At 48.5% G+C, this 23256-nt stretch overlaps 5 protein-coding genes across 6 annotated transcripts in view; 2 read left to right on the plus strand and 3 right to left on the minus strand.

Moving 5' to 3' along the window:
- Window positions 1-2963: 2963 nt before the first annotated feature.
- LOC128271435 (serine/threonine-protein kinase Tao) lies at window positions 2964-7159 on the minus strand. 2 transcript variants are annotated; one of them, XM_053008971.1, is made up of 13 exons: window positions 6723-7159; window positions 6212-6649; window positions 5843-6127; window positions 5455-5782; window positions 5182-5355; window positions 4890-5101; window positions 4664-4814; window positions 4472-4594; window positions 4253-4369; window positions 4007-4180; window positions 3691-3912; window positions 3500-3618; window positions 2964-3435 (listed from the first exon to the last, which is right to left on the minus strand). In XM_053008971.1, the coding sequence occupies exons 1-13, from the start codon at window positions 7157-7159 to the stop codon at window positions 3312-3314; spliced, it is 2904 nt and encodes a 967-aa protein (XP_052864931.1). In that variant the 3' UTR covers window positions 2964-3311. The 2 variants fall into 2 exon arrangements, with proteins under 2 accessions (XP_052864931.1, XP_052864930.1); XM_053008970.1 differs by having other exon boundaries at window positions 5455-6127.
- Window positions 7160-11679: 4520 nt separating this feature from the next.
- On the minus strand, window positions 11680-13672 carry LOC128272690 (vacuolar protein sorting-associated protein 33A). The gene is made up of 3 exons (XM_053010555.1): window positions 13538-13672; window positions 13248-13461; window positions 11680-13169 (listed from the first exon to the last, which is right to left on the minus strand). The coding sequence occupies exons 1-3, from the start codon at window positions 13637-13639 to the stop codon at window positions 11680-11682; spliced, it is 1806 nt and encodes a 601-aa protein (XP_052866515.1). The 5' UTR covers window positions 13640-13672.
- A 176-nt stretch (window positions 13673-13848) lies between these two features.
- On the plus strand, window positions 13849-19066 carry LOC128274822 (transmembrane GTPase Marf). The gene is made up of 10 exons (XM_053013140.1): window positions 13849-14121; window positions 14646-14816; window positions 14950-15488; window positions 15561-15853; window positions 15920-16150; window positions 16225-16332; window positions 16732-17655; window positions 17732-17878; window positions 17966-18162; window positions 18234-19066. Exons 3-10 carry the CDS (start codon window positions 15269-15271, stop codon window positions 18433-18435), a joined length of 2322 nt encoding a protein of 773 aa, XP_052869100.1. The 5' UTR covers window positions 13849-14121; window positions 14646-14816; window positions 14950-15268; the 3' UTR covers window positions 18436-19066.
- Window positions 19067-19190: 124 nt separating this feature from the next.
- LOC128271523 (NKAP family protein CG6066-like) lies at window positions 19191-20849 on the minus strand. The gene has a single exon (XM_053009093.1). It carries the CDS (start codon window positions 20847-20849, stop codon window positions 19197-19199), a length of 1653 nt encoding a protein of 550 aa, XP_052865053.1. The 3' UTR covers window positions 19191-19196.
- Window positions 20850-21350: 501 nt separating this feature from the next.
- The window catches only part of LOC128269866 (glycylpeptide N-tetradecanoyltransferase), a 2063-nt gene continuing 157 nt past the window's right edge, over window positions 21351-23256 (plus strand). Inside the window, exons 1-2 of the mRNA XM_053007271.1 lie at window positions 21351-22837; window positions 22903-23253. Coding sequence (XP_052863231.1) covers window positions 21737-22837; window positions 22903-23253 — 1452 coding nt within the window. The 5' untranslated portion in view covers window positions 21351-21736. The remainder of the gene's footprint in view (window positions 22838-22902; window positions 23254-23256) is intronic.

Here is a 23256-nt window from a genome sequence, read left to right on the forward strand (position 1 = left end):
ATAGATTTTTGTTACTTCAACAAAATGCCGCCTCGCACTTTGTTTATTACGCATAAAGTCCAAACTCATCGTTTCGGCTCGATCCACGGTTGAAGTGAAAAGCTCACCACAATCGCTTCGCGATGCCCGTGCAGGGTTTATGTGAATATTTTTGCTTTCGTCACCGAACGCGCATCATGCACGAGACAGTGTAGGACTGTTTTAATGCCATTAATCGCTAGATCCGATGCTAATGTTCTTCATTGCTCCGCTTTTCGCGAGTTTGCATTTTATGTTTTGCTTTTGCTTACTTTCTTTTGCGCCTTACTAACTGCCCGCTTATTTTGATTCGTTGACTGCAATCATGCTGATCATAATTGCTCCTTTTATTGGTCTTATAAAATGGACTAAAGCTTTTTGATGGAATTTCTTGTTCCAGTGTGCTCGGCTCATGTCAATTCCAACTACACACTTGTTCGCGTGGCGCATCACGTATTCATAGGAAAAGTGTGGCGCGCCCATTGCTGCTTTGTTTCATGCTGTTCATTATTGCTCCAACTTTCTTAGTAACGTTTTATCTCTGTAAACGAATTAGTGATGTTCTCGCGTGTATCGCGCGCTTGATTCGATAATATTTTAAAACTGTATAAAATTGTTGTTTTCTATGTTGTGTAACAATACGGGAATTAGCTTGGATTATCTCGCTTTTTGCATCGCTCGTTGTAAAAGCTGGTCCAAATTCGTTTGGAAAAGGGTTTCTGATTTGGGAGTTTTATTTGTCATCATTGTCTTAAGCTTGTCTTGTCTATCAGTTGCTGGAATATTAATTTTTTTCTCGTTCAAACGTTTTTCAGACATTTCCAGATCGCTCACGATTACGGGGCAACGAGTGCGACAAGTGTTGCAAAAGGTGTATTGAGTAGTGTATCTGTTGTTCGTGCTTTAAGAAGAGTGAAGAAACCGAGGTGAAGATACTGTTTTGAGAGAACTGGCGATTCAGAAAATTCGTTGATTAGAAAGAGTTCTCCTGAAACATGCCGGTATCTCTCGTTGCATTCGTCCACATGTGTACGAGCCTCTCGTTAAAAGTGCTAAGCCTGCTTCATCATGCTCCCATCGTCCTTCCTTTATTTGCTTATCTATTGTCTATAGGATTCTCACACGCATAGTTTATGTTTTTACGTTGTTATTGGCTTTTCATCGGCTACGGGGTTTCTTTTACGCTTTACTGTGTCAACCCTCCCCAATCAGTTGTATCGTTTTATTTTTATTTTGTTCTTGCAAAGGCTGCAGACTGCTGCTGTGGCCGTTTGTAGGAGTTAGAATTAAAAACTAATTTTATTACGGTTTTCCGGTGATCGTCTAAATGCACCACGCTCTGTACACTCTAAAGCAAGGGGCCCGATTTTCAGTTCCGCTTTTCCATTACACTCTTCTTTTTTTAAACTAACTTCTTCGCTAGACGCTGCTACGCAATGTTCCTATCTTTTCTTTTAACTATTCTAACCGTCCCCCGTCGTGCCTGTTTCTCCGACTGCTATCGTTGCGCGACGAACCGAAGCGCATTAACCGGCCGGCGGAACTGCACAACACTGCTTGCTAAACAATTCCTTCCTTTCCTTTCGGGAAAATCACTCGCTTCCACCCGAACGCCACCGCAAAACGTCTTATCGGCAGCAGATCAACGACAATCTCTCTCAGTTAATATCGATATATGGTTTTATCTACGGTTCAAACGATAAACTTAACGCATACGGAACTAAATGGATACACGAACGGTGCGTGATAGAAAAAGGATAAACTTTTTTTAAATAAAATAATTAGTGAAATGAGACAATGAAATAATATCTTCCAAAAGTGTGTGTCTGCACATAACGAATGAACATTTTTCGGCACAAATTTTGACACCCCAAATGGTTATATACTTTCCCATTTTCTACCTACGATGCGGCCGACAGACGGCAGTACAATGGTACGCTAAATGATAAAACAAAATAATCTTTCCTCCTGTTAATTAGCCCCAGTGCGAGTGTTTCTTGTTTTGGTTTTCTTCCTTTTTGGGTGGAAAATAGGCTCAGCTCGTTCGGGCGAATCCATAAAACACATGTCAACCAATACAAAATTGTATTTTTAGTCCTTAACTTTTGGACACTAAGCCTTCCCCAAAAGCAGGAAGAGAGCACTCGTTTGAGGAACCCTTTTTGCTCCACTTCGAACCACTTCCGGTGAGCGAGAACGCAGATAGGGTTAAAATGGGAAATGATAATAAGAAACACTTTCCACGAGACAAGAGTGACAAACCCCTCACGGTCGTAGTACAAACTTTTGTGGCACTAACCCCAAACTCGTTCAGGACCGCGAGTGAAGTCTTCCTTTAATGGTTGAGTATTTTGTATCAAAATATCCCTTTTGCGTTCTGGTGGTTTTCTTTTAATTTTCTCTCTCGCTGTTCGAAGTAGGCGTATAATATGACGAAGACGATGACTAGACCACCTGTACTGTGTGTGTTTTCGATAGCATTACAAAAAAAAACGCGAAAGATGAGGGTATGAAATACTCCCGAAAGGGTGTATGTGTGTAACGAAAGCCTAACCGGAGTTTGTCTTTTCGATCAGATTCGCATCCCAACTACGTTAATGCCCGACCCCTCGGGGTTTTTCCGAATCCGAAATAAGCGATCCGCGACATAGTTTTGATGGTGAGAAAACCAGCGGAGCCGAGTACAACAGCGGGACGATCCGGTGCAATAAAAACGTAGCATGTAAAAGTATATGTATAAAAGTATATATGCAAAACGTTCCGCCCCTGTCTTGTCCTAACGTACAATTATTAAAGCTGAAACCGAATATGTGGTGCTGGTTTAGAGCGCATGGTAACATAGAACGGAACAATACACAAAATACACGATTACATTTCTCGATCGCGATATCCTCGGCGGCCATTGCCTTGCCCCCTCGGCATCGCTCCATTGCCGCCGACCACCCTAAACTGCCCATTTTTATTTGTCCCTTTTTGGCTCCCGCTGTCCGAAGATGATGATCAGTCTTCTGGCTTTCGTCCCCTTGCCTTTGAGCCACAGAGCTGTGTTCTGCCTGTGGTCGCAAATAATATGCATTGCTGTGTTCCGCTCCGTGCGCGTTTTCTCCGTGCTGCTATAGTCGATCAAGACGCCATTCGTCAAATGTTATGTTCCGCTTCACTCCGTACACCGTTGCTGTTGTCATTAGCCAGTTAACGTCTAGCGTCACGACCTCTACGTGCAAACTCCATGGTTTTGCTTACATCGAATGTTGACTCGATATTGTCATCCATCTGCTGCAAGATGACTTATGCTATAGGGAACCGGCTGGGAAGCTGGTGGAACTGTTGCTGTGCGCTAAGCTCAACATCGAACCGGACAGGCTACCCTCCTCATCCGGATATGTCTCTTTCGATGCTTCCGCCAAAGCTAGAGCACTAGAAAGACGAAAATCGTTCGTTGAGCAGAAGTTGATCGTTGATCTAATTACAGGCATCCTACCTGAATCCCATGCGGGCAGATTCTTCATCGAATGCCTCAAGCTGCTTGTCATGCTTCTCTTTGAGCTGGCGAATTCTTTCAGCCCGTTCTTGATTGAACTGCTGCAGCTCGGTTTCCATCTGAGGTTAAACACACGTTTACATTGAAATTACAGAAAGGCCCCCTTCGTAGTTGTCGCGAATAAAACTTACCTTACTCTCCAGCAGTGCTCGTCGAACGCTGACGCGATCCTCCAGCTCCTTCCGTTCGCGATCGCGTTGTGCCTGCGCCTGCATTCGGTTCTTACTCTGGTATGCAGTCAGAATGTCTAGCTCGTACTGTAATCGATCGCGCAGCTGATGACACTCCACTTCCTGGCTTTCATCCAAACGAAGGCTTTGCTTCTGTAGCATGTCGGCAATACTTTGTTCATACTAGCGAACGGAGAGGCGTACAAATGTAATGCGGGAATTTTATCCACTACCGATGCGGGATCAAACCAACGCTTGTTGGTTGCGTTGCGCTTACCTGATCACCTAGTAATGTTAACTTCCGATGTTGCTCTTCCTTCAGTTGCTTTATCACAGCCTTTTGTTCGTCCCTCGGTGTCGTCTGCAGTATCTGTCGCTTCAGGGCCTTATACTGGATCGTTTGTGTTTTACACGTCTCACGGAACTGTTTCCGAATCTGGAGTTCTTTTTGCTGTTGCAAGTGAGAAGAAGAGAATGAAATGAAAAGACTGTCCTGACATACAACATCGATGTCACTTTGTACCTTCAGGCTCTTTGGTTGCTGTTTTAATTCGAGTGCATGTCTTCGCAGCAGGTCTCGCTCGGCCCTGTCCATGTACTCCTTCTGGTTTCGCAACTCACTCTCGTGTTGCTTCGAAATCTGTAAATGAAAACCAAAACGACGTACGCCATTCCATCACAATTTAGTCGAAAAGAAAACGAATCTCTACCGAAGGGTGTAGAAATTCAGAGAACAACGGACCTGCTCTTCCCGCAGGGCATGGACACTTTTCTGTTGGCGATACTCGAGATCTTGCGTTTTTTCGTGGTGTTTTATCAGCATGCCGTGGGCTTGCTCCAACTGCTGTTGCTTCTTGCTGAGCTCCTGCAAACGGTGTACTTATTAGTTCCTATTTCCCATTTTCCTGTGTTGCACTTTTCGATGGGAACTTACGTCTCGTAAAAGCTGATTTTCAAGCTCTTGCAACAGCACCATCTTTTTCCTGCGGAACTTACGCATCTCCAGTTCGATATAGTTCTTCTGTACCCGCAGCAGCCGCTGTTCCTCCTGTGCTTCCGCTTGTTTTAGGTTATCCTTCTGCGTCCTGCAAATAGTTGATGTTCCGTTCCAAATTAGTGATCGGTGGATCAGTGATTTCGAAACCCAATTTAATACGCACTGCAAAGTTGCATCGCGCTGCCGTTTGGGTGTCGTATCGTCCATCGACAGCTCTCGTTTCCATCGCTCCTTGTTGGCCTTGTACTCTTTCTTTCGATGTATCTCGAACGCCTTCCGATCGCCCTCCTGTCGGGTCGATATTTCCTTGTGTAGCTTCTTCTCCGCTCCATCGTTTTGCTTCACCCGTCGCACAATTTCCTGCTGGTGCTTTGCCTACGAAAACCGAAGCAGATTTTAGCATAAGTGTTGCGCCATTCCTCTTCGCTTTCCTCCTGTGTTTGTTCGTTGCTTACCGATTGCTTGTCCAACTCTCGCGTGAAATTGTGCAACAACAAATCGTATTCCTTGTCCAGGGCCGTCTTGTGCTGTTCCATCTCCACCTTGCACTTTTCCTCCAGCTTCACCAGCGCGGCTTGATGCTCACGCCGCATGCGCTTGTAGCCGGACATTTGCTCGTGCATTTCCTCCTTGACGAAAGGCCAAACTCATCATCAACAAGGGTCCGCAACCGACCGACACTGGAGAGACGACGGCCAGCCGCGCTTCTCGAAATATTCGATGCTTACCTGCATGTGTTCCTTTTGTTGCTTCGTCACGATGCTTGTGGTACGGATCGTGGCAAAGTTGTTGGCACCATGATCGGCGACGGCGTTCGACACTCCTTGCGGTACGTGATTGTGATTGTGGGGATGATGATGCGACGAACCACCGACCGGACTGGAGGAGGAATTGTGCGGTTGCTGGTAGACCATGTTGGCACTGCTGTTTTGACTGCCAGCGCCAAGACCGCCGGATCCGCCGCTGCTAGCACCGCCACTGCCACCCTGCCCGCTACTTGTCCCCATTCCGCTGCTACTTCCGGCCATCATAATGCCACTTCCGCCGGATCCTCCGCTTCCAACGACGCCACCCAGCATCACGTTCGACAGCATACTGTCTCTCACACTTCCCGACGAGTTGTTGTTGTGCATCGACGAGGGCAGAGCGGGCCGCGATCGGGACGAATTTCGGACAAGCCCCAGGCCACTCGCACCGGCATGAAGCGGAACTTGCTGGTCGACCGACGGTAGCGAGTGCTCGGAGGTGATGCTATTGCTCTTACTGCTGTCACCACCTATTTGCTCGTCCGGCGTGTCCTCGGCATCGCCCATGTTGCTTCCCGTCTCGCAGTCCACCATCAGGATTTTCTTCATCTTTCGATAGTTCAGATTATCCAACTCGCGTACTGCAGCCTTCGTTCTACGATACAGTGTGTTGGAAAGGCACCCCCAAAAAAAAAGTCGTGAGAATCATCTTCAAAACCCGGCCATCGTTGCTTCTTACCTCGCGATCAAATCAATCAAAACCGCCGGAGATCGTATCCGTGTCATGAAAGTATGCTTCAGTAACTGCGTGGACGTTGGCCGATCGATTGGGGATTTCTGGAGGCAAAAGTCGACGAAGTTACGAAACATATCCGACCACTCCTGGGCCTGCAGTGACGGTGCATCATTCTGGGCGATGTGGTACAGTGCCGACATGGCGTTCATATTGAAGTACGGTGGCTTCCGTTCCGCCAGCTCGATGCAAGTGATGCCGAGTGACCACACGTCCACCTTACCATCGTACTGACCCTCGTCCATGGCAAGGATCACCTCTGGCGCCATCCAGTACGGTGTGCCAACGAAGCTGTTGGCCGGACACTTAATCGCGGCGCTACCGAAATCGGCCAGCTTCACAATGCCCTGCTCGGTTAGAAGAATGTTGCCGGCTTTGATATCGCTGCAAGAGAGACACGACCAAAAACCCAGTGTAAATTGCTTGAACAATGTCGGCCATCGACCGATCGACTTACCGATGAATCCGTCCGAGCCCGTGCAGGTAGCTCAAACCGCGCAGGACACCGTCGCAGATGGCGGAAATTTCGTCCTCTTTCAGCGGACGTTTGTGCACCTCGATGATGTCCGAAGCGGAACCGACACAGTACTCCATCACCAGCCATGCCGTGTTCTCGTGCAGATAGCACCCCTTATATTCGATCGTGTTCGGATGGTTCAGCTGACGCAGGAAGCGAATCTCCTTCAGGATGTCTTGCCACTTCTCCATGCTCTGCTTGCCCATGTAGGACATCTTTTTGATGGCGACGATCTCCTGCGAGAGGTTGCATTTTGCGTAGTACACGGCACCAAACGAGCCGTGACCGATCTCGCGCAGATCTTCAAATATCTTTTCCGGATCATGTTTGTTGAATAGTTCCGCTATTTCGGGATCTTTAAGGCTTCCCGGTCTCATCCTCACGCCGGTTCGCCGCTCGCTACGGACGGCGGCTGCGGTTGTTTTTGGCGACTAGCGACACTCTCGGTCACGATACACAGACTGGCTGGTCACCGTGCGCACACAACTTAAGGCCTAATTACACGACAGCCAAATGCGCTACATTCAACTAAACGTACACCTTTTCCTTGCGGCCACTTGCTTGTTCCAGTTCGCTCACTCTAAAACACACATCTGCTAGGAAACACTTTCAAGGACATGCATTCTTCGAATTAAGAACAGATCATAATTAAACTCACATTATTCATTGACAAGGTCACGACGGCGAGGATACGCGCGACTTATGCTATCTAATCCGTTGCGTAAAGAGTTTTCTCGATGATAATGACGAGCACCAGACCATGAGGACATAACAAATTCACACCATTAACACACGGAGAAGGAATTAAATGGCACGTGGGCGGGTGATCTTTGCAAAAGCAACATTCAATGCAAAGCAGGGAGGTGTACTATTTTACCCTTCCTTCGTTTCTATTTTCCTGGTGTGACCCCAACGAAACAATTGAAATTGCTGTCGTAAACGCTGTCGCTCCACGAGCGCAGTACAACGCCGATAACAGCAATCGGTATGAAGTGACACATTTGTCAGGTAAAAAGTACATCGCTTACTACGGTTTCTATTTCATACATAAAACGACATTCACGGTCTCGATATAAGTGTTTTGCGGGACACTCCTCCCTTCTTTCTGGCCCCAATGTGAACCGTGTGCCGTGGTAGTACAAAGCCTGTGACCAAGAACCAACTCATGACTCAGTTTTTAGTGCATTATAAGGCTATACTGAAACGTGTACAGCGAAAGGACAATCGAAAATAAATCGGTCGTTCGGCATACAATGACCAAAAGACTTCTCACAGACCGGCAGCGAATAAAACACCTAATCTTACATTTTGTCCCCACGCATAAAACTACAACAGTTTTCGACAGTAGTCAGTGGCTCGTCACGAATGGCAGCCGTTTTAGAGCATCATACTGCAACTAAAATGTGCCGGATATGCACCGGGGCATACTTTGATTGATTATCGTGTTGTTACCTCAAAGAGATTTCAGAAAAGCAGTCGCTATTTGCCTCTGAAATTAACACTCTTGCCAGCAAAAATAGTCAGAGGATAGCGAGGGTTGAAAATAAGCCACTTTTCACACGACCAAAGAAATATGATTGTCTGTGCGCGATTGGAAGTTGGTTTAATGCATTTTTTGTACATTTCTTCAATGCGTTTCCAATGAATGTCAAACACCAGCTTATGGTTTTACAAGATAGTGTGTTGGGGCTGTGATCGTTGTTGGGTGCAGGTTGGTTGTGGGCATGCAGATTAGTGTCACGTTGTTAGCTCACATCTCGCAGGTTTATTTGGCCCTCGCCGGTTTGGTGCGCCCATTTCATTGGCGGCAAGTTTTGGCAAAGAATTTCAAGGTCGGCCGCACCAGCATGTGTGGCTCGTTTTATTTGGGTGTCATTAGCTCTCTCCCTGCCATCTACCTTTTCCCCACATTCTCGGTGCTTTTCTTGTGAGCAAAAACTATCCGCCAGCGAATACTGATGGCCTTTGGATCCAACCGACCCCGCCTTACCACAACTGTCCTTTTCTGTGCCGTTTGGACACGTTCAAACCACGCCTAGAGCTCATGCTCGTCGATGCTGCTCACTGAACGGTCGCAGACACTGCGACTTAATCCGTCTTGCCAAATTTGAATATGCCTTGCCAGACCTTCATGGATAGACATGATTCGTTACTTGTATGCACCGACACACGACACCGGTTCGGATATTCACTTTAATGGTTCCAAATTAATCATCTGCTCGTCCATTAACGATCGACGGATTCAAGCAGCAATCTGCCGTCATGGCAACACTCATTTCTGGCCATCTATAATTGCCATTAATTATACCTGCTGTTCGTGTAATTGAATCACAATTGAGGAGCAAAGAGCGTCACGCAGTACGCTCAATGGACAGTGGAATTGTGGAAAACAATGTTTAGAAACTAATTCAATTAAGCAACACAAACAAGCTCTGATAAGAAATATAAAATTTAAGGTGTTTCTGCTGGCAAACATTCATATTAGGAACGACTTAAAGTTGAATATGTATTGTCCCATTCGTTGACTTCACCATCACACACTTTTAGTTTATGTGCTATTGTTGCCACGGACCTTCCCATGAATCGCCAAAATAGTGGAATAATTCACATCATGTAGAAAAAGCACACTTTGGAAATAGCAGACATGGTGGTAGAGCTCTGCTTGTGTTGGGCAATATTGATGCTGAGTAAGTGCCGGACATTCGCGAAAGCCTATCTCCGCCGGTTTGCTTTCATGCACATCGCACCACGGCAAAATAATGTGAATCATTATTTTCGAATCATTTTCATTTCACCATTCGGCCAGTCTCTTGGCAATGCAGTTTACTAGCCGCGTAAAGGTGGGTTGCTTCGAATTATGTTTTTTGGGCTGCTTTTCGGCACATTTTCTAATCACACGTACAATCGCGTGAGCACCACCACACACTGAAACACCTCGAGCCACGCCAAACTTCATCGACTTTTGCTCACACGCACGGTTCACTCCCGGTCGGTGCGTAGCCGTTGCTCATCGGGACTTGGGGGGGTATCCTCCACCCCTGAACTGCTTTCTTTCCCTTCACACGCCTTTGGATCTAGGGCTGCTTCGTCTTTCTCTCGCTTGGTGGTTCACCCTTTCTTCAGCACGGTCTGTCTTTTTTTCTTTTCGCCGGACACAGCCGTGCAACGTACCGTCGTTGTCGTTGTACATTGATTGCATGCTGCGGCCACTGGGCCGGTACGAGCCGACGACGAACGGATGAAAGGACGGACGTTCGGTGAGTTTGGTGTTTCCGGACCAACAATCAAACCGTCGGGCGTAGTGAGAAGCGGCACGCACCGCCCGAAATCGCCACACCGTTGGGCAGCAGCAGTTCCTCTCAATGTTTCTCTTTCGCACGGGACAGGCCTGTCTTTCCCTTGGCTCCCGCTGGCACCACTCCTCCCGATCCCGCGAAGATAGACGATTTTCTTCGCGGCCCTATGTTCGGGCCCACACAGGCCTCTCTTGCTCTCTTCAACATACAAAATGGCGATTTCACACAAAAAACATAATACACACATACAGTCACACACACGCACTCACTCTGCTGTCATCGCACGGCCCGCTGCTGCTGCTCACGGCCGATTCCACCATACATAATGTAGCTGCGATCTTTCCTCATTCTACTAATGAAATCGCGAGCGAAAAGGACACCGCAACGTTTCCCATACGCAGCATGCGAGGGCGAGAGCAAGAAGGCCGTCGTAGCGAGCCCGTGAGCGAGTGCGAGAGCGCAGTGAATTGATGTGTTTCACTTACGACGAGAGTGAAAAATGAGAATTCGTGTCGAATCCGGAGCTCTCCTTGTCTGCAGCGCTGTGGCCAAACGTCCAAGCCATCCAAACCCGTCGTCAGATGGTGGGCGAGAAATGCGATGCAAGCGGTTGGCAATCAATTGCTTTATCACGCACCCGATCATTGGACGTCACATTGACCGTCTGACTCACACTCTGCAGCGCAGCGAGGAAAAGGCCCCGTTAACATGCGTACAAAACACACAGCTTCTCGCTCGCGCACTCACGCTCTTCTCACCGCACGACACAACTTGCACTAACGTCGCGAAAAATCAATCACCACATTGAAGCGAAATCGAACGATGCGACCAACCTTTTCTTCGTTTGGCTACGCTGCCGGACTCCTCAACGGATTCGTCACGTGCGTGCGTTTGCCCCGATTTGTTCAACTTTTTAACCGCAAATAACATCGCCCACGATTGACGATTGAAGTTACGACGGACACGATTGAAGTTACGGTGAACTTTTGCTTTGCTTCTAATGAACCCGAAATGAACGAGTATTCCGATTTTCTGTGCTCAGTAGCTGGCTCTCTTACTCTTACGTAGTGGGTCGTATGCGGATCCAAGCAAGAGTGAGAGAGCCACATAGATCCTGGATTTAATTGCCAAGAAAGTTACTGGCACTGTACTTTTGTCAAGCAAGCTAAAATAGCTGCGTACTGTTGCACCTGAACCGACAAAAACGCAGACATATTTAAAAAATACATCCATAGTTACCGTTAACGTGTAGTCTTCAGGCCAAAATCTATAAGAACTCTATAAGAAAAACTCAATCAATCAATCAGTCTTCAGTCTTTTATTAAAATTACACAATATCTCTCTGTAACTTACTTGTATAAACTATTGTACAACGGTAAGGCTGAAACCAACTCTTCAATCAATACCAATTTCTAATGGTTCGTAACGATTAGTTCAACTACATTAACAGCCGCTGAAAGCAAAGATGTTCGACATCGAATGGTTGGGATCGTAAGAATAACACGTTTAAAGCGTTCGTTCGTACAATCTGAAAACTTAAATACGATTGTACCTAGCAATAGTCTCAGGGATGAGGTTGTTTTTATTAATAAAATAATGCTTTAATTTTCAATAAACGAATCCAGGAACGTATTCTTGTTAATCAGCTTCGTAGTACAGATCACAAACTCAACATTGTTGTCCTCCAGTGTGGCTAGGAAGCGTAGAGCCGAAACCTCGGCGAACGTGCAACCGCCGATGAAGAAGACGATGATCACTCGCGGAATGTCCGATTGCGACAGCTCGCTGGTGAACGAACCCCGTCGGTTGCTTAGGCTAGCCGAAGTTTGAAAATCCTCAAACGTTGGCCCCGGAAGCGACGATAGCTTCTCAGTCAGCATTTGCCATCCGGACGGTTTCAGGTGCTGCTCTACGATGCGCACCGACAATGGTGCATAAATGCTGTGTACGTATGTGATGTCTTTTGGTGACACCTCTTCCGGTGTTTCGGCTGTTAAATTTAGCGTCTTGCGTAGAACATGGTACGTTCTCGAACCGGTCTGCAAGCGTAGCAGGCCCGCCTTTTCCAGATTGCCGATCGTGAGCAGCACTTGTATGCCGTACACTTGCACCAGCTCCCGTTTGTAATAGTCCAGCACTTTGGGCTTGAGGCCAGATCCGGCGATCGATTGCATGCAGATCAAGCGCAGCACGCTACGCAACGGTGCCTCCTTCGATATCATGTCCTCGATGAAACAGTTCGGTTTCTCTACGTCTGAGCACATCATAAATTCTTGCTCGCAGCCCAGCTCATCGAGAAATAGATCGGATGAAACTACGTCCTTGACCAGCTCAGCAATCGTAGTGTGCGTGGCCAGTGACTGCTCGTTCGCTTTAATGTGCGGCAAGCTTTCGACGAACTTTTTCAACTCCTGTATGGTCTTTTCGCCATGGTTTTCATTTGCTCGCGAACGGATCGATTTTGCTTTTCGTGACAGAACCGCACCGACTGCGTTGAAGTTTTTATCCCGCAACTCGGCGTACAGCTGCTCCTTTGAGTTCAGGATGAACTGACTTTTCTCGGTATTGCGCTCGGTCGAGAGGCCTTCGCCGGTGGAAAACTTTTCGGCCGGTAAGTTGACCGTCGTGTTGTTGATTCCATATATCTCGTCAATTAAACCTTCGTACGTAAGCTGCGTCGCGAGCACGCTCATCAGATCGATCGATCGGTCTAAGATGATCATCTGGTCTATCACGCCCTTATCGTTGTTCATAGCTGGTCCATCTTCTTCGGCCATTGCCTTAGTTATCTCCCAAACGCGCTGCGCGTAGCTTCCCTTCCCGTACACCTTTGGAATGCGACCGTACAGTTTCTGAAGTCCGATCAAGGCGCAAGCCGACTGATGCAGGCAGCTTGTGTCACCTTCGATGTACAGCTCCTTGTAGGCATCCTTCAGCTCCATTGAAAGCAAATCGTTATCGAATGGGAAAAAATCACACCGAAATTCGCCAATAAATGACAGGCTTCCGTGAACGCCTTTCACCTGCAAACGTTTTTCGCACAGGAATGATTTCTTTGGCACGAAGTACAAGAAGTACTCTTTGCGGGAAACTGTTCAGCCGATGAAAGAGCGAAAAGAGTGAAACTCATCAAAACGAGGCAACGACTCACGTGAGGGCGGGGACATACCTTTTCTCTTCTTTTCCTCCTCGTGAATGTTCGTCGCAATGTAGTCCATCAGCGTTTGATTGGGGCGTGTGATAAAGATAATGTTTTTCACATCAATATCGGCCCACGGTTCCGGCCGCAAGGGATACATTTTTGTTACATGGTGCTCCTTCAGGAAGGTGTAGCGGGCCACCAACCCGACCGGCCCACCGAGTGACTCATCCCATATGATAGCCTTAAGCGGAAAAGCGGAAAACAGGATAGGAAGGGTTTAGGATACGCCAAAGGAAACACTCACCACCTTGGCTCACCTTGGTGCCTTCGCAGCGATCGAGGATTTCAACAAACTCACGCACAGCCGTTTCCTGTAGGAGCTGTATGTTAACGCGACCTCCTGAAAGATGCGAGTACATTTTGCTCGTTGCTCGTTGGCGATTTCTGCTGATTGTTTTGATCCTCAATCTAATGTTGTTGTTCCCCTTCTTGTTGTTCTTCTAGAACGCAACTGTCAACCGAAACCAAGGTTGAGAGACGCAACGATTGCCATGCCTTTTGACAGTGTCTTCACGGAGCTTTTGCCATCCTGCTGCTGGAAAGTTTCCTTCGTCGTCCCATTCAGAAAAGTTACATCACGATTCACGACCGAATCTAGTTTTGATTGGGATTTGTTAGATGTTTGCGTTCTGATTATGCTAGTTTATGCTACGTGATGGTAAGATCGTAAAAAGACTTTACGCGCACACCCAACGTTCTCGTACCTTAACATTGCGCCGTGTTGGTTGTGAAAAGTGCGTAGCAAAAGATTTTCGTCATGCTGCTGTAGCGCGATAAAAACGGTGAAAGGTGCGAAACTTCTCCAGGTTTCGGAGTGGCTGGCATGTCCGAAACGAGGCAGGTTAGTCAGGCAATTGAATAATTTCACGCTATTCGTCCGCCTTACTATCATTCTACAATTTACGGTTTCATTCATAAGTTTTTTTCATATTCCACATATAACGGAGCGCCAGCAGTCAAAACAACAAAAAAAGAAATACGCGCTCTTTAATTTGCATTTCCTTTGCGGTTTTCTTTCGTCATTCATGCCGAGTTTGCCAGGCAACCTGGGGCGCACAATATGAAACGGAAGCGCAATTGTCTAGGCTCTGTGTTACGGCAAACGATAAACACGTCCGCTTTGCTAGAGGCCGCAGTAGGCTTTGCTTTTTCGGATGCAAAAAAGATAATTCGTCGCGGCTGTCTTTAATTTCTGACTGCGTTGCATTCTTCCGGTCTGTGGTTTGAGACTCTTCGTCCTATTGCGAATCATGTACCTTTCGTTACTGCGTTTTCTCTGAAATCCTTACGCCTAGAATCGCTTGTATTTAGTAGTGTTGTTACCTCATAGTTTCCTTTTTTTCTTTTTGTTTGATATATTTTCAGTTTATTGCTTAACTCCTACAAGAAGTGTCGGCTATTGATCGAGGCAGCTATTGTGTTTTGGAGGACAGTCGAAAATCCTTTCCTGGTTCCAGCACACGGCACCTCGTTGCACGTGTCCGTACTCGTGTTTGTGAATGAATCTTACGTTCAACGGTGCCGTGCGATAATTTGGTACTTTATAATTTACATTCATTCGTACAAAATTAGGGGCATTCCTCATCGAAAGCGCAAAGGTTACTCCGCAGTCCTTCGAAGTTCCATTGATCGAAAGGTCCCTTTGTTTCGATCACACTATACTCTACAGGTGAACGGGACACAATTGGGTTCGGTGTTTTGGTGGTGTCTACCGAAACAATAGGGCTTGCACCGAGTAGCTAGTGCATCCCGTTTGCCGTACCAATAATTTCGTTCGATGTGCTATGTCCCTGGTGCTGGGTTCGGGTTTTACGTAAAACATCACACCAATCCCCGGAGCGCCACCGTACACTGCTAAGACTGTAGAGGGCAGCGCTTTGTTTTGTTGCCAGCAAAGGCAGACCCAATTGTCAGCATTCGTGACGTGATACGCTTTTACCCTTTGTTTCGTGACCGCATCCTACGACCCGTCCGGCCACATCCGCCCAATGGCCACGTACCTGAACCGCACCTTGTCGATGGTGACGGGAAACGGAAACGCCTCGATGTACGAAACGGCGGCCCTGATCGATCCAAATGCTCGCACGCTGCACAACAACGCTACGGACGTTTCACCGCTTCAGATCTTCGTGCGGGCCAAGAAGAAGATCAATGATATTTTTGTTGAAATCAACGATTATGTGGTCGAAACGACCGGCTTCATCGATGGTAAGTTTCGTAGCGGTGCAGTAATATCCCTGGGAATAGTTCGATCACGGCTGACCGTTGTGTGTTGCACAGGTGAACTTTCAGCGACCTCGGAGATCGTGGACAAAGCGGAAACGGAGCAGTTCCAAAGCTATGTGCTCAAGGTGCGAGGCATCCGGGAGGTGCTGGCACGGGACAACATGAAGGTGGCCTTTTTCGGTCGCACCTCGAATGGCAAAAGCTCCGTCATCAATGCGATGCTGCGCGATAAGATTCTACCGAGCGGCATAGGTCACACCACCAACTGCTTCTGCCAGGTGGAGGGAATCGACGGGCAGGAAGCGTATCTGGTGAAGGAGGGAAGCGATGAGAAACTAAACGTTACGGTAGGTTGGCCTTACAACGGTCGGAACGTTCTCGGTTCAATCAGCGGCCTCGTTTCCTCCTTCCAGTCTGTGAAGCAGCTGGCGAATGCGCTGTGCCAGGAGAAGCTGTGCGAAAGTTCGTTGGTGCGAATATTCTGGCCACGGGAACGGTGCAGCTTGCTGCGGGATGATGTCGTCTTCGTGGATTCACCCGGTGTGGATGTTTCGCCGAATCTGGACGATTGGATCGATAACCATTGCCTGAATGCAGACGTGTTTGTGCTGGTGCTGAACGCGGAATCTACGATGACTCTCGCGGTAAGCCAACCGTTTTTTTCCACGCGTCTCTGTTTAGGGCTGGTTTTAATCGGAACGTATTTGGGACGCTTTAGGAAAAGTCTTTCTTCCACGAAGTTTCAACACGACTCTCGAAACCGAACATTTTCGTGCTCAACAATCGGTGGGATGCATCGGCTTCGGAGCCAGAATTTCAGGAATCGGTAAGTAATCCTACGCTGACAGCATTGCACGACGATTGGCAGGTGTTCACCATTGATCCCTTTTCCAACACTTTGCCTCATTTCAAATCGAACTTTGAAAAGAAGGAACTGGAAAAGGTAATGAAACGCGTTCCGGTGCACCGACTGTTCACACGATATTAAGCAAGGACTCCACACGCTTTCATTCTTTTCTGCTTCTTCTGTCCGCAGCGCTTACGTGTGTTGTACGGAACACAATCACTTTGTTTTATTGTAGGCTTTAGTGATGTCTCGATTGTTCAATTGATTGTCTCTAGCCACACTATTCGTTATGTATAATGTAGAGGGTGTTTATTGTGGCCCATCACAACTAACTGCAGTGTAACGGATTTTTGATTGCCCTAATCGTTCTATTCACAGGTTAAAGCACAGCACCAGGAACGGTGCATCGATTTTCTGGTGAAAGAGCTTAAGGTAGCCACTCCGAAGGAGGCTGAAGAACGTGTTTTCTTTGTATCGGCGCGCGAGACTCTGCAGGCACGGCTGAAGGAGCAGGAAGGTTTGCCGGCCATCGCTGGCGCACTTGCCGACGGTTTCCAGAATCGGTACTTCGAGTTTCAGGATTTTGAGCGCAAGTTTGAGGAGTGCATTTCAAAGAGTGCGGTACGAACCAAGTTTGAGCAGCACAGTTCCCGCGGCAAGAACATTGCGGGCGATATGCGCATGATGCTGGACAGTATCTTCGAGCGTGCGAACGTGCTGCGGAACCAGAAGCTGGAGCAGAAGAAACGTCTCACGGATCGTATTGCAAGCACGGAGACGTCGCTCATGCAGGTGACGCGCGAGATGAAACTCAAGATCCACACGATGGTGGAGGAGGTCGAGCAGAAGGTCGCGAAGGCGTTGAATGAGGAAATTTGGCGACTCAACGTGCTGGTAGATGAGTTCAATCTACCGTTTCATACCGATCCGCTCGTGCTGAATGTTTACAAGAAGGAAATCAACGGTCACGTCGAGAGTGGGCTCGGGTCTAACCTGCGCGCCCGCCTAAGTACGGCGCTGGCCATGAACGTCGAGACGGCCCAGCGCGAGATGACGAGCCGCATGACCGCCCTGCTACCGTCGGAGAAGATCGTTACCCAGCAGCACCAGGTGGTCGCGCGTACCCAGCCGTTCGAGATGCTTTACACGCTCAACTGTCAGAATCTGTGCGCCGACTTCCAGGAGGATCTCGAGTTCCGCTTCTCCTGGGGAATCAAGGCACTGATTGCGCGCTTCAGTGGTAAAATGAGGGCCAACAATCGGAAGGCGATCACTCATCATCGACAGAATAGCAACATGAATGTAGGTATCGATTGAACAATGCTCGTTTCGTGAGAGATCATTTGTGAATCGGCCACGTGCTTCCTTTCCGATCCAGATGTCGCAGATGCTTTCTCCAACCTCACCGATGTGTCTTATGCCCGAGAACGAACTGATCACGAACGAGCAGTTGTCGGTAATCTCGAAGGTTGCAATTGCATCGATCGGCTCACAGGGCACACTTGGTCTAGTCGTGGCCGGTTTGGTAAGTGCGGAGGAATCAGTCTCTTTTAATTTACTCGGGTGGACTGGGTGAAAATGTTTTTTAATTCTTGTGTTAATCAATCCGCAGCTGCTGAAAACAATCGGCTGGCGCGTAATTGTCGGAGCTGGGGTCGTTTACGGTAGCGTCTACCTCTACGAGCGCCTCTCGTGGACCAACACGGCCAAGGAGAAGAACTTTAAGAATCAGTACGTTCAGCATGCGACTCGCAAGCTAAAGCTGATCGTCGATCTTACCTCGGCCAACTGCAGCCACCAGGTGCAACAGTAAGTAGAAGACTGGGGATTGAGGATTCGCAGAACTCCCCTATTCACGTGTGCGTTTTGTGTCGGTTCAGGGAACTGTCGAGCACGTTTGCTCGGCTCTGCCGTGTGGTCGATACGGCCAGCAACGAAATGAACGACGAACTGCGGCACATCGAAGGTTCGCTCGGTGTGATCGAGAGCAACCAGAAGCAGATCAAGCTGCTGAAGAACAAGGCGAACTACATCATGAACGAGTTGGAAATTTTCGACAGCAACTACATTAGGGCCAACTAAGTGAAAGCAATCGGTTCTTCTGTGAGCTTGGCAGCATTAACGGTGATTCAGCTGAGTCGTTCAGGTGCTTGGGTAATAGCGGTAAAGAAGACTCCAGAATGTGATGCGCAAAAAAACAAATCTTAGTTGGAGACATGGAGATAAGAAGTCGTCTTGTGTAGGCGTCCAAAGTGACGTCGCGCAAAAATGGATCATTTCTCGCGAGGATGGGAAATCAATTCTTGCTTGAACCACACACACTCATGTTGGGTCCAGCGCCAAGTGGCTGTAAAAATACGAATAAGGGCTGCTTTATCTGCTCCGTGCCGCAGCGGATGCTCTGTACGATAATACTGAATGTGAATGTAGCAAATATTTCCTCTATCCTAAATCTATAGTTATGTAAAAAAAATAACAAAAGCAACCCGGATCGGACCGTTATCCGAAGCAACTCCCATCGATAGTTGACTATCGGGAGATGATTAACTAAGCTAACAAATTTGTAAGTAGCCCCTCGTGATGATAACTAATAAAACTGTGCATAACGCGCGATTCACACTTTCAAGTGACAAAATATAACCGTAATTATTGTTGATGCGTTATTGAAAGATGTAGAATCTGATGTTAATTTTTGTATGCAACGGAAACAATAAAAAAAATCTTTGCATGATGAGAATCGGTACGATTTATCTATTCAACAGAGAAAGACAACGACCGCTTTTTATTGATAACTTAATTTTATTGATAAATTTTTTGAATACATTTCACGTCCCGGGGGGCGTTCATTTTTTGTTCTCCGACAGCTTCGCACTGATCATCTCCTTGAACTGAGTCAGAATTTTGTTCTCCCGTTTCTGGCGCTCCTCCTTGCTGAACATGGCCAGGGCACGCTTCTCGTCGGCCGAATAGATCTGATTTTCCTTACGGATACGCACGGCTTCCATGCGCCGGTGGCGACTTCCACTCATCACGTACCCGACATCTTCGAAGTTGGCGATTTCGTCCGACGTGAGGCCGATTTCACCGCGCCGCGGAATACGCTTACCCTCCGTAACGTAGGCCGCCATCGCCGCACCTTCACCGGGCAGCAGGGCACGACCGAAGTCCTTTTGGTTCAGGTTTCCGCTCGCTTTCACGGGACCCACCAGGTTGTCACCGTCCTCGTCGGCTCGCGAACTTTCTTTCAGCGACAATCCACCACCGGGCCCGCTCTTAACCGTGTCATTCGTCCTCGCCAATGCTTCAGATTTCTCGACCCAAACTTCTGCTTCATCGCCGGACGAGGACGAATCAGAAGCGGATTCCGACGACGGCGATGATGAGGATGATGATTCAACTTTCTTGCTCTTTCGCTTTTTCTTCTTTGCGCTCTTCGATTTTTTGGACTTTTTGGAAGATTTTTTCTTCTTTTTGTCCTTCTTCGAGCGGCTTTTGTTGGATCGTTTCTTTGCCTTCGCTTTCAGCTTGGATTTTTTGTGCTTCGACAACTCTTTCGCTTTTTTCTGCGATTCCTCATCTTCGGAACTGGTGACCGGTGACGGTGAAGTCCCCCAAGCTTGAGGCACTCCCTCGGTGCCGATGATTTCGCGCTGCAGTCGCCGTGACTGCATAAAGTCTTCATTCATCATGTCGCGGTTTGATTTACGGTAGCTACGATCGACATTGCGTTGCGATTCGTGCTCATCGTACATATCGTGCTTCCATCGGTTCTGCTGCCGGTACGCACCCTGCTCGCCCTCGTTACGGTGCTCGTCGTGGTAGCGATCGCCCGGATGTCTCGATAAACGATCTCTCGAGTGATCTTTTCTTTCGCGTCGGTCCTCCTCACGATCTGCACCATTCCGGCGATCATTATTGTGATGGAATCGATCGTTGGCTCGCCTCGAATGATCTCGAGAATCACGATCCCTCCGTTCCCGTGGGCTCGGTGTGCGTCGCCGACGGTTCTCTTCCCGCTGCCGCCTGAACTGATCGTCGCGTCGATTCCGCCATTCTTCTTGAGCTCGTCCTGCTGCGTCTGAAACTGTCCGATTACCACGCCGATCTCTGTCAGCGCTACGGGATCTATCGTGCCGGCGAGGCGAGCGCCTCACTTGTTCTGGCGTATCCGGGCGACTTCGGCCGGACCGATCTTTACTGAGCTGTTTACCATCGATGCGACCCTTGGTTGTGGGTGTTCTCTCATCCCGTTTCTCACTTCGAGGCGTAGGCTTGCGGTCCGAGTCTTTTCTACCTTTGCTTCGTTTGTCTTCCAGGCTTTGAGTGCGTGAATTTTTCGCGTTATTTGTGGAATCACTGCTGCGACTGTGGCTGCTGTCGCTGGTGCTTCCGTCGCTTTCGCTGCCCTCCGTGCTGGACTGCGAACTGGCGGAGCGGCGTGTCGAACGTTTTTTATCTTGTCTTCCCCGACTTCGCGAACGACTTCTGTTACCCATCGTCTGTAATCTGATTGAACAATTTGTAAACCAATTATTTGTCGTGAGCTTTACGGTGCAGCTCCGCGCTACGTTTTCTGTGGCTGGGTTTTGTCTGTCGAGCGAAGCGCGAATCAAAACAAAACGCCGCAATAATCACTGACAGTCGACAGCTGTTAGCATCGCGTGGATGACAACGATTTCATTTTCCCCAAATAAATCCTTATTTACTTCCAATTATTATCCTGTTACGGAGTTAATGAGTTCCGCACCGGTCCGCGCCTGCACTTTTTGTGCTGTAAAAGTAGCGTAATTAAAAATATTGGCATTATTTCGCACCCGCTTATCTTTCCATCTTCCTTGGACCTGAAGCTGCTTTCGATGTTTCGATGAATGCTGACTTGTAGTTCGATGTTTAGTGGTATTATCTAAACTGTCAAAGAAAAGGCCGTGATTCTGTGTGTTTCTGTGAGGCTCACTTGGAGTGTCGGAGTTGCTCGGACGGAACAAAAAGAAGTTAACAGCATATTTTTGCCATATCCCGTCACGGCCATCGTTGCACCGTTAGGAGTGTTTAGTAGTCGCACCGTCCTGTTTGATTTACTTCATTCGCAACCCAACGGGACCGGGTGTGAACGCTGTTGATACCGACGTTTTGTTGTCCGGTGTTGGTTAGTCCGTCGCTCGACCATCGGCTTTCCCGAGCCATAACGAAGTGGTAGGTGTACGATTTCTTTTGGCTATCGATCGCGTGATAGCGCTGAGGACAGTCGTGGCATTGACACCCATCTGTTTTGGGTACGAGCGCATAAGCAATCAGTTCACGCAACCCGCAAGGAGAAACGCGACGCAGCGTACAAAGTAGCCTCCAAAGCCCGGTCCTGCGCGAAGAAAGTCGCAACACAAAGATGAGCGATGAACAAAGCAAGGATGTTGGAACCCCTGAAGTGACCGCTTCCGGCGAAACCGTCGCGACAGCCGGCAAAGGCAAAAAGAAGCAACAACTGCAGCAGGGAGCCAAGGCAAAGCCCGACGCTGACAGTGCAGAGACGGGACCGGCTGCAACGAACGGAGAAGTTTCAACAGTCAGCGGGACGGACGAACATGCCGTCAGCGAACCGAGCTCCAAGTCCAAGCAAAAGAAGAAAAAGAAGAACAAATCCCAAAATGACCAAAGCAAGGAAGGACAGGTGAACGGTGAACCTGAGCCATTGGCGAGCGAGGACGGTAACGATGCGAGTGGCAGTAAACACACTGCCGGGCCGGGGGAAGGTGAAACTGGCGAAGAAGCGAGCGGGAGTGGCTTTACGATGAACAACGATGCGGTCGATATGCTGATGAACGTGCGGGATGTGCTCGAGCGGCTGAAGCTGAACTCGGGCGTGCTGAAACCGGCCAAGACGCCCGAGGAGGCGCTACATAAATCGTTTAAATTCTGGTCCACTCAACCGGTGCCGCGGATGGACGAAAAGATTATCACGAACGAGCCGATCGAGGAGGACAAACAGTTGAGCGAGATCCGCCAGGAATCGTACGCTTTGCCGGATGGGTTTGTGTGGGACACGATGAACTTGGACGACCCGTTGCAGCTGAAGGAGCTGTACACGCTGCTGAACGAGAATTACGTCGAAGATGACGATGCCATGTTCCGGTTTGATTATCAGCCGGAATTTTTGCAGTGGGCACTGCAACCGCCCGGATGGAAGCGCGACTGGCACTGCGGAGTGCGCGTGGTCAAGTCGGGACGGTTAGTTGGCTTTATCTCCGCCATTCCCGGTTCGCTGAACGTGCATAAGAAGGAGCAGCGCATGGTGGAGATCAACTTCCTGTGCGTGCACAAGAAGCTGCGATCGAAACGGCTGGCGCCCGTGCTGATTCGAGAGATCACGCGCCGTGTCAATCTGACCGGTATCTTTCAGGCAGTCTACACGGCGGGCGTTGTGCTGCCGAAACCGGTATCCTCTTGCCGTTACTGGCACCGTTCGTTGAACCCGAAGAAGTTGATCGAGGTAAGGCGAGAGCCGAACCGTTGTTTTTGTATTTACATTGCAAATAAGTTTACTTTCGCTTGCAGGTAAAGTTTTCGTACCTCTCCCGAAACATGACGATGCAGCGAACGATCAAACTTTACAAACTGCCCGACCAACCGAAGACGCCCGGCTTCCGGAAGATGGTCGAGGCGGACCTGCCAGGCATACATCGGTTGCTGAAATTGTACCTCGAGCGCTTCAATCTTACACCGGTGTTTGATGAAACCGAAATGCGCCACTGGTTTCTGCCCCAGAATGGCATCATCGATTGCTTCGTGGTAGAGGATCCGGCCACCGGTACGATTACGGATATGGTCAGCTACTACACGCTTCCGTCGACCGTTATGCACCACGCAGTGCACAAGTGCGTGAAGGCCGCGTACAGCTTCTACAACGTG

Source organism: Anopheles cruzii, chromosome 3 (genome assembly GCF_943734635.1).
Source record: "Anopheles cruzii chromosome 3, idAnoCruzAS_RS32_06, whole genome shotgun sequence".
In the NCBI taxonomy this organism is placed as follows: domain Eukaryota; kingdom Metazoa; phylum Arthropoda; class Insecta; order Diptera; family Culicidae; genus Anopheles; species Anopheles cruzii.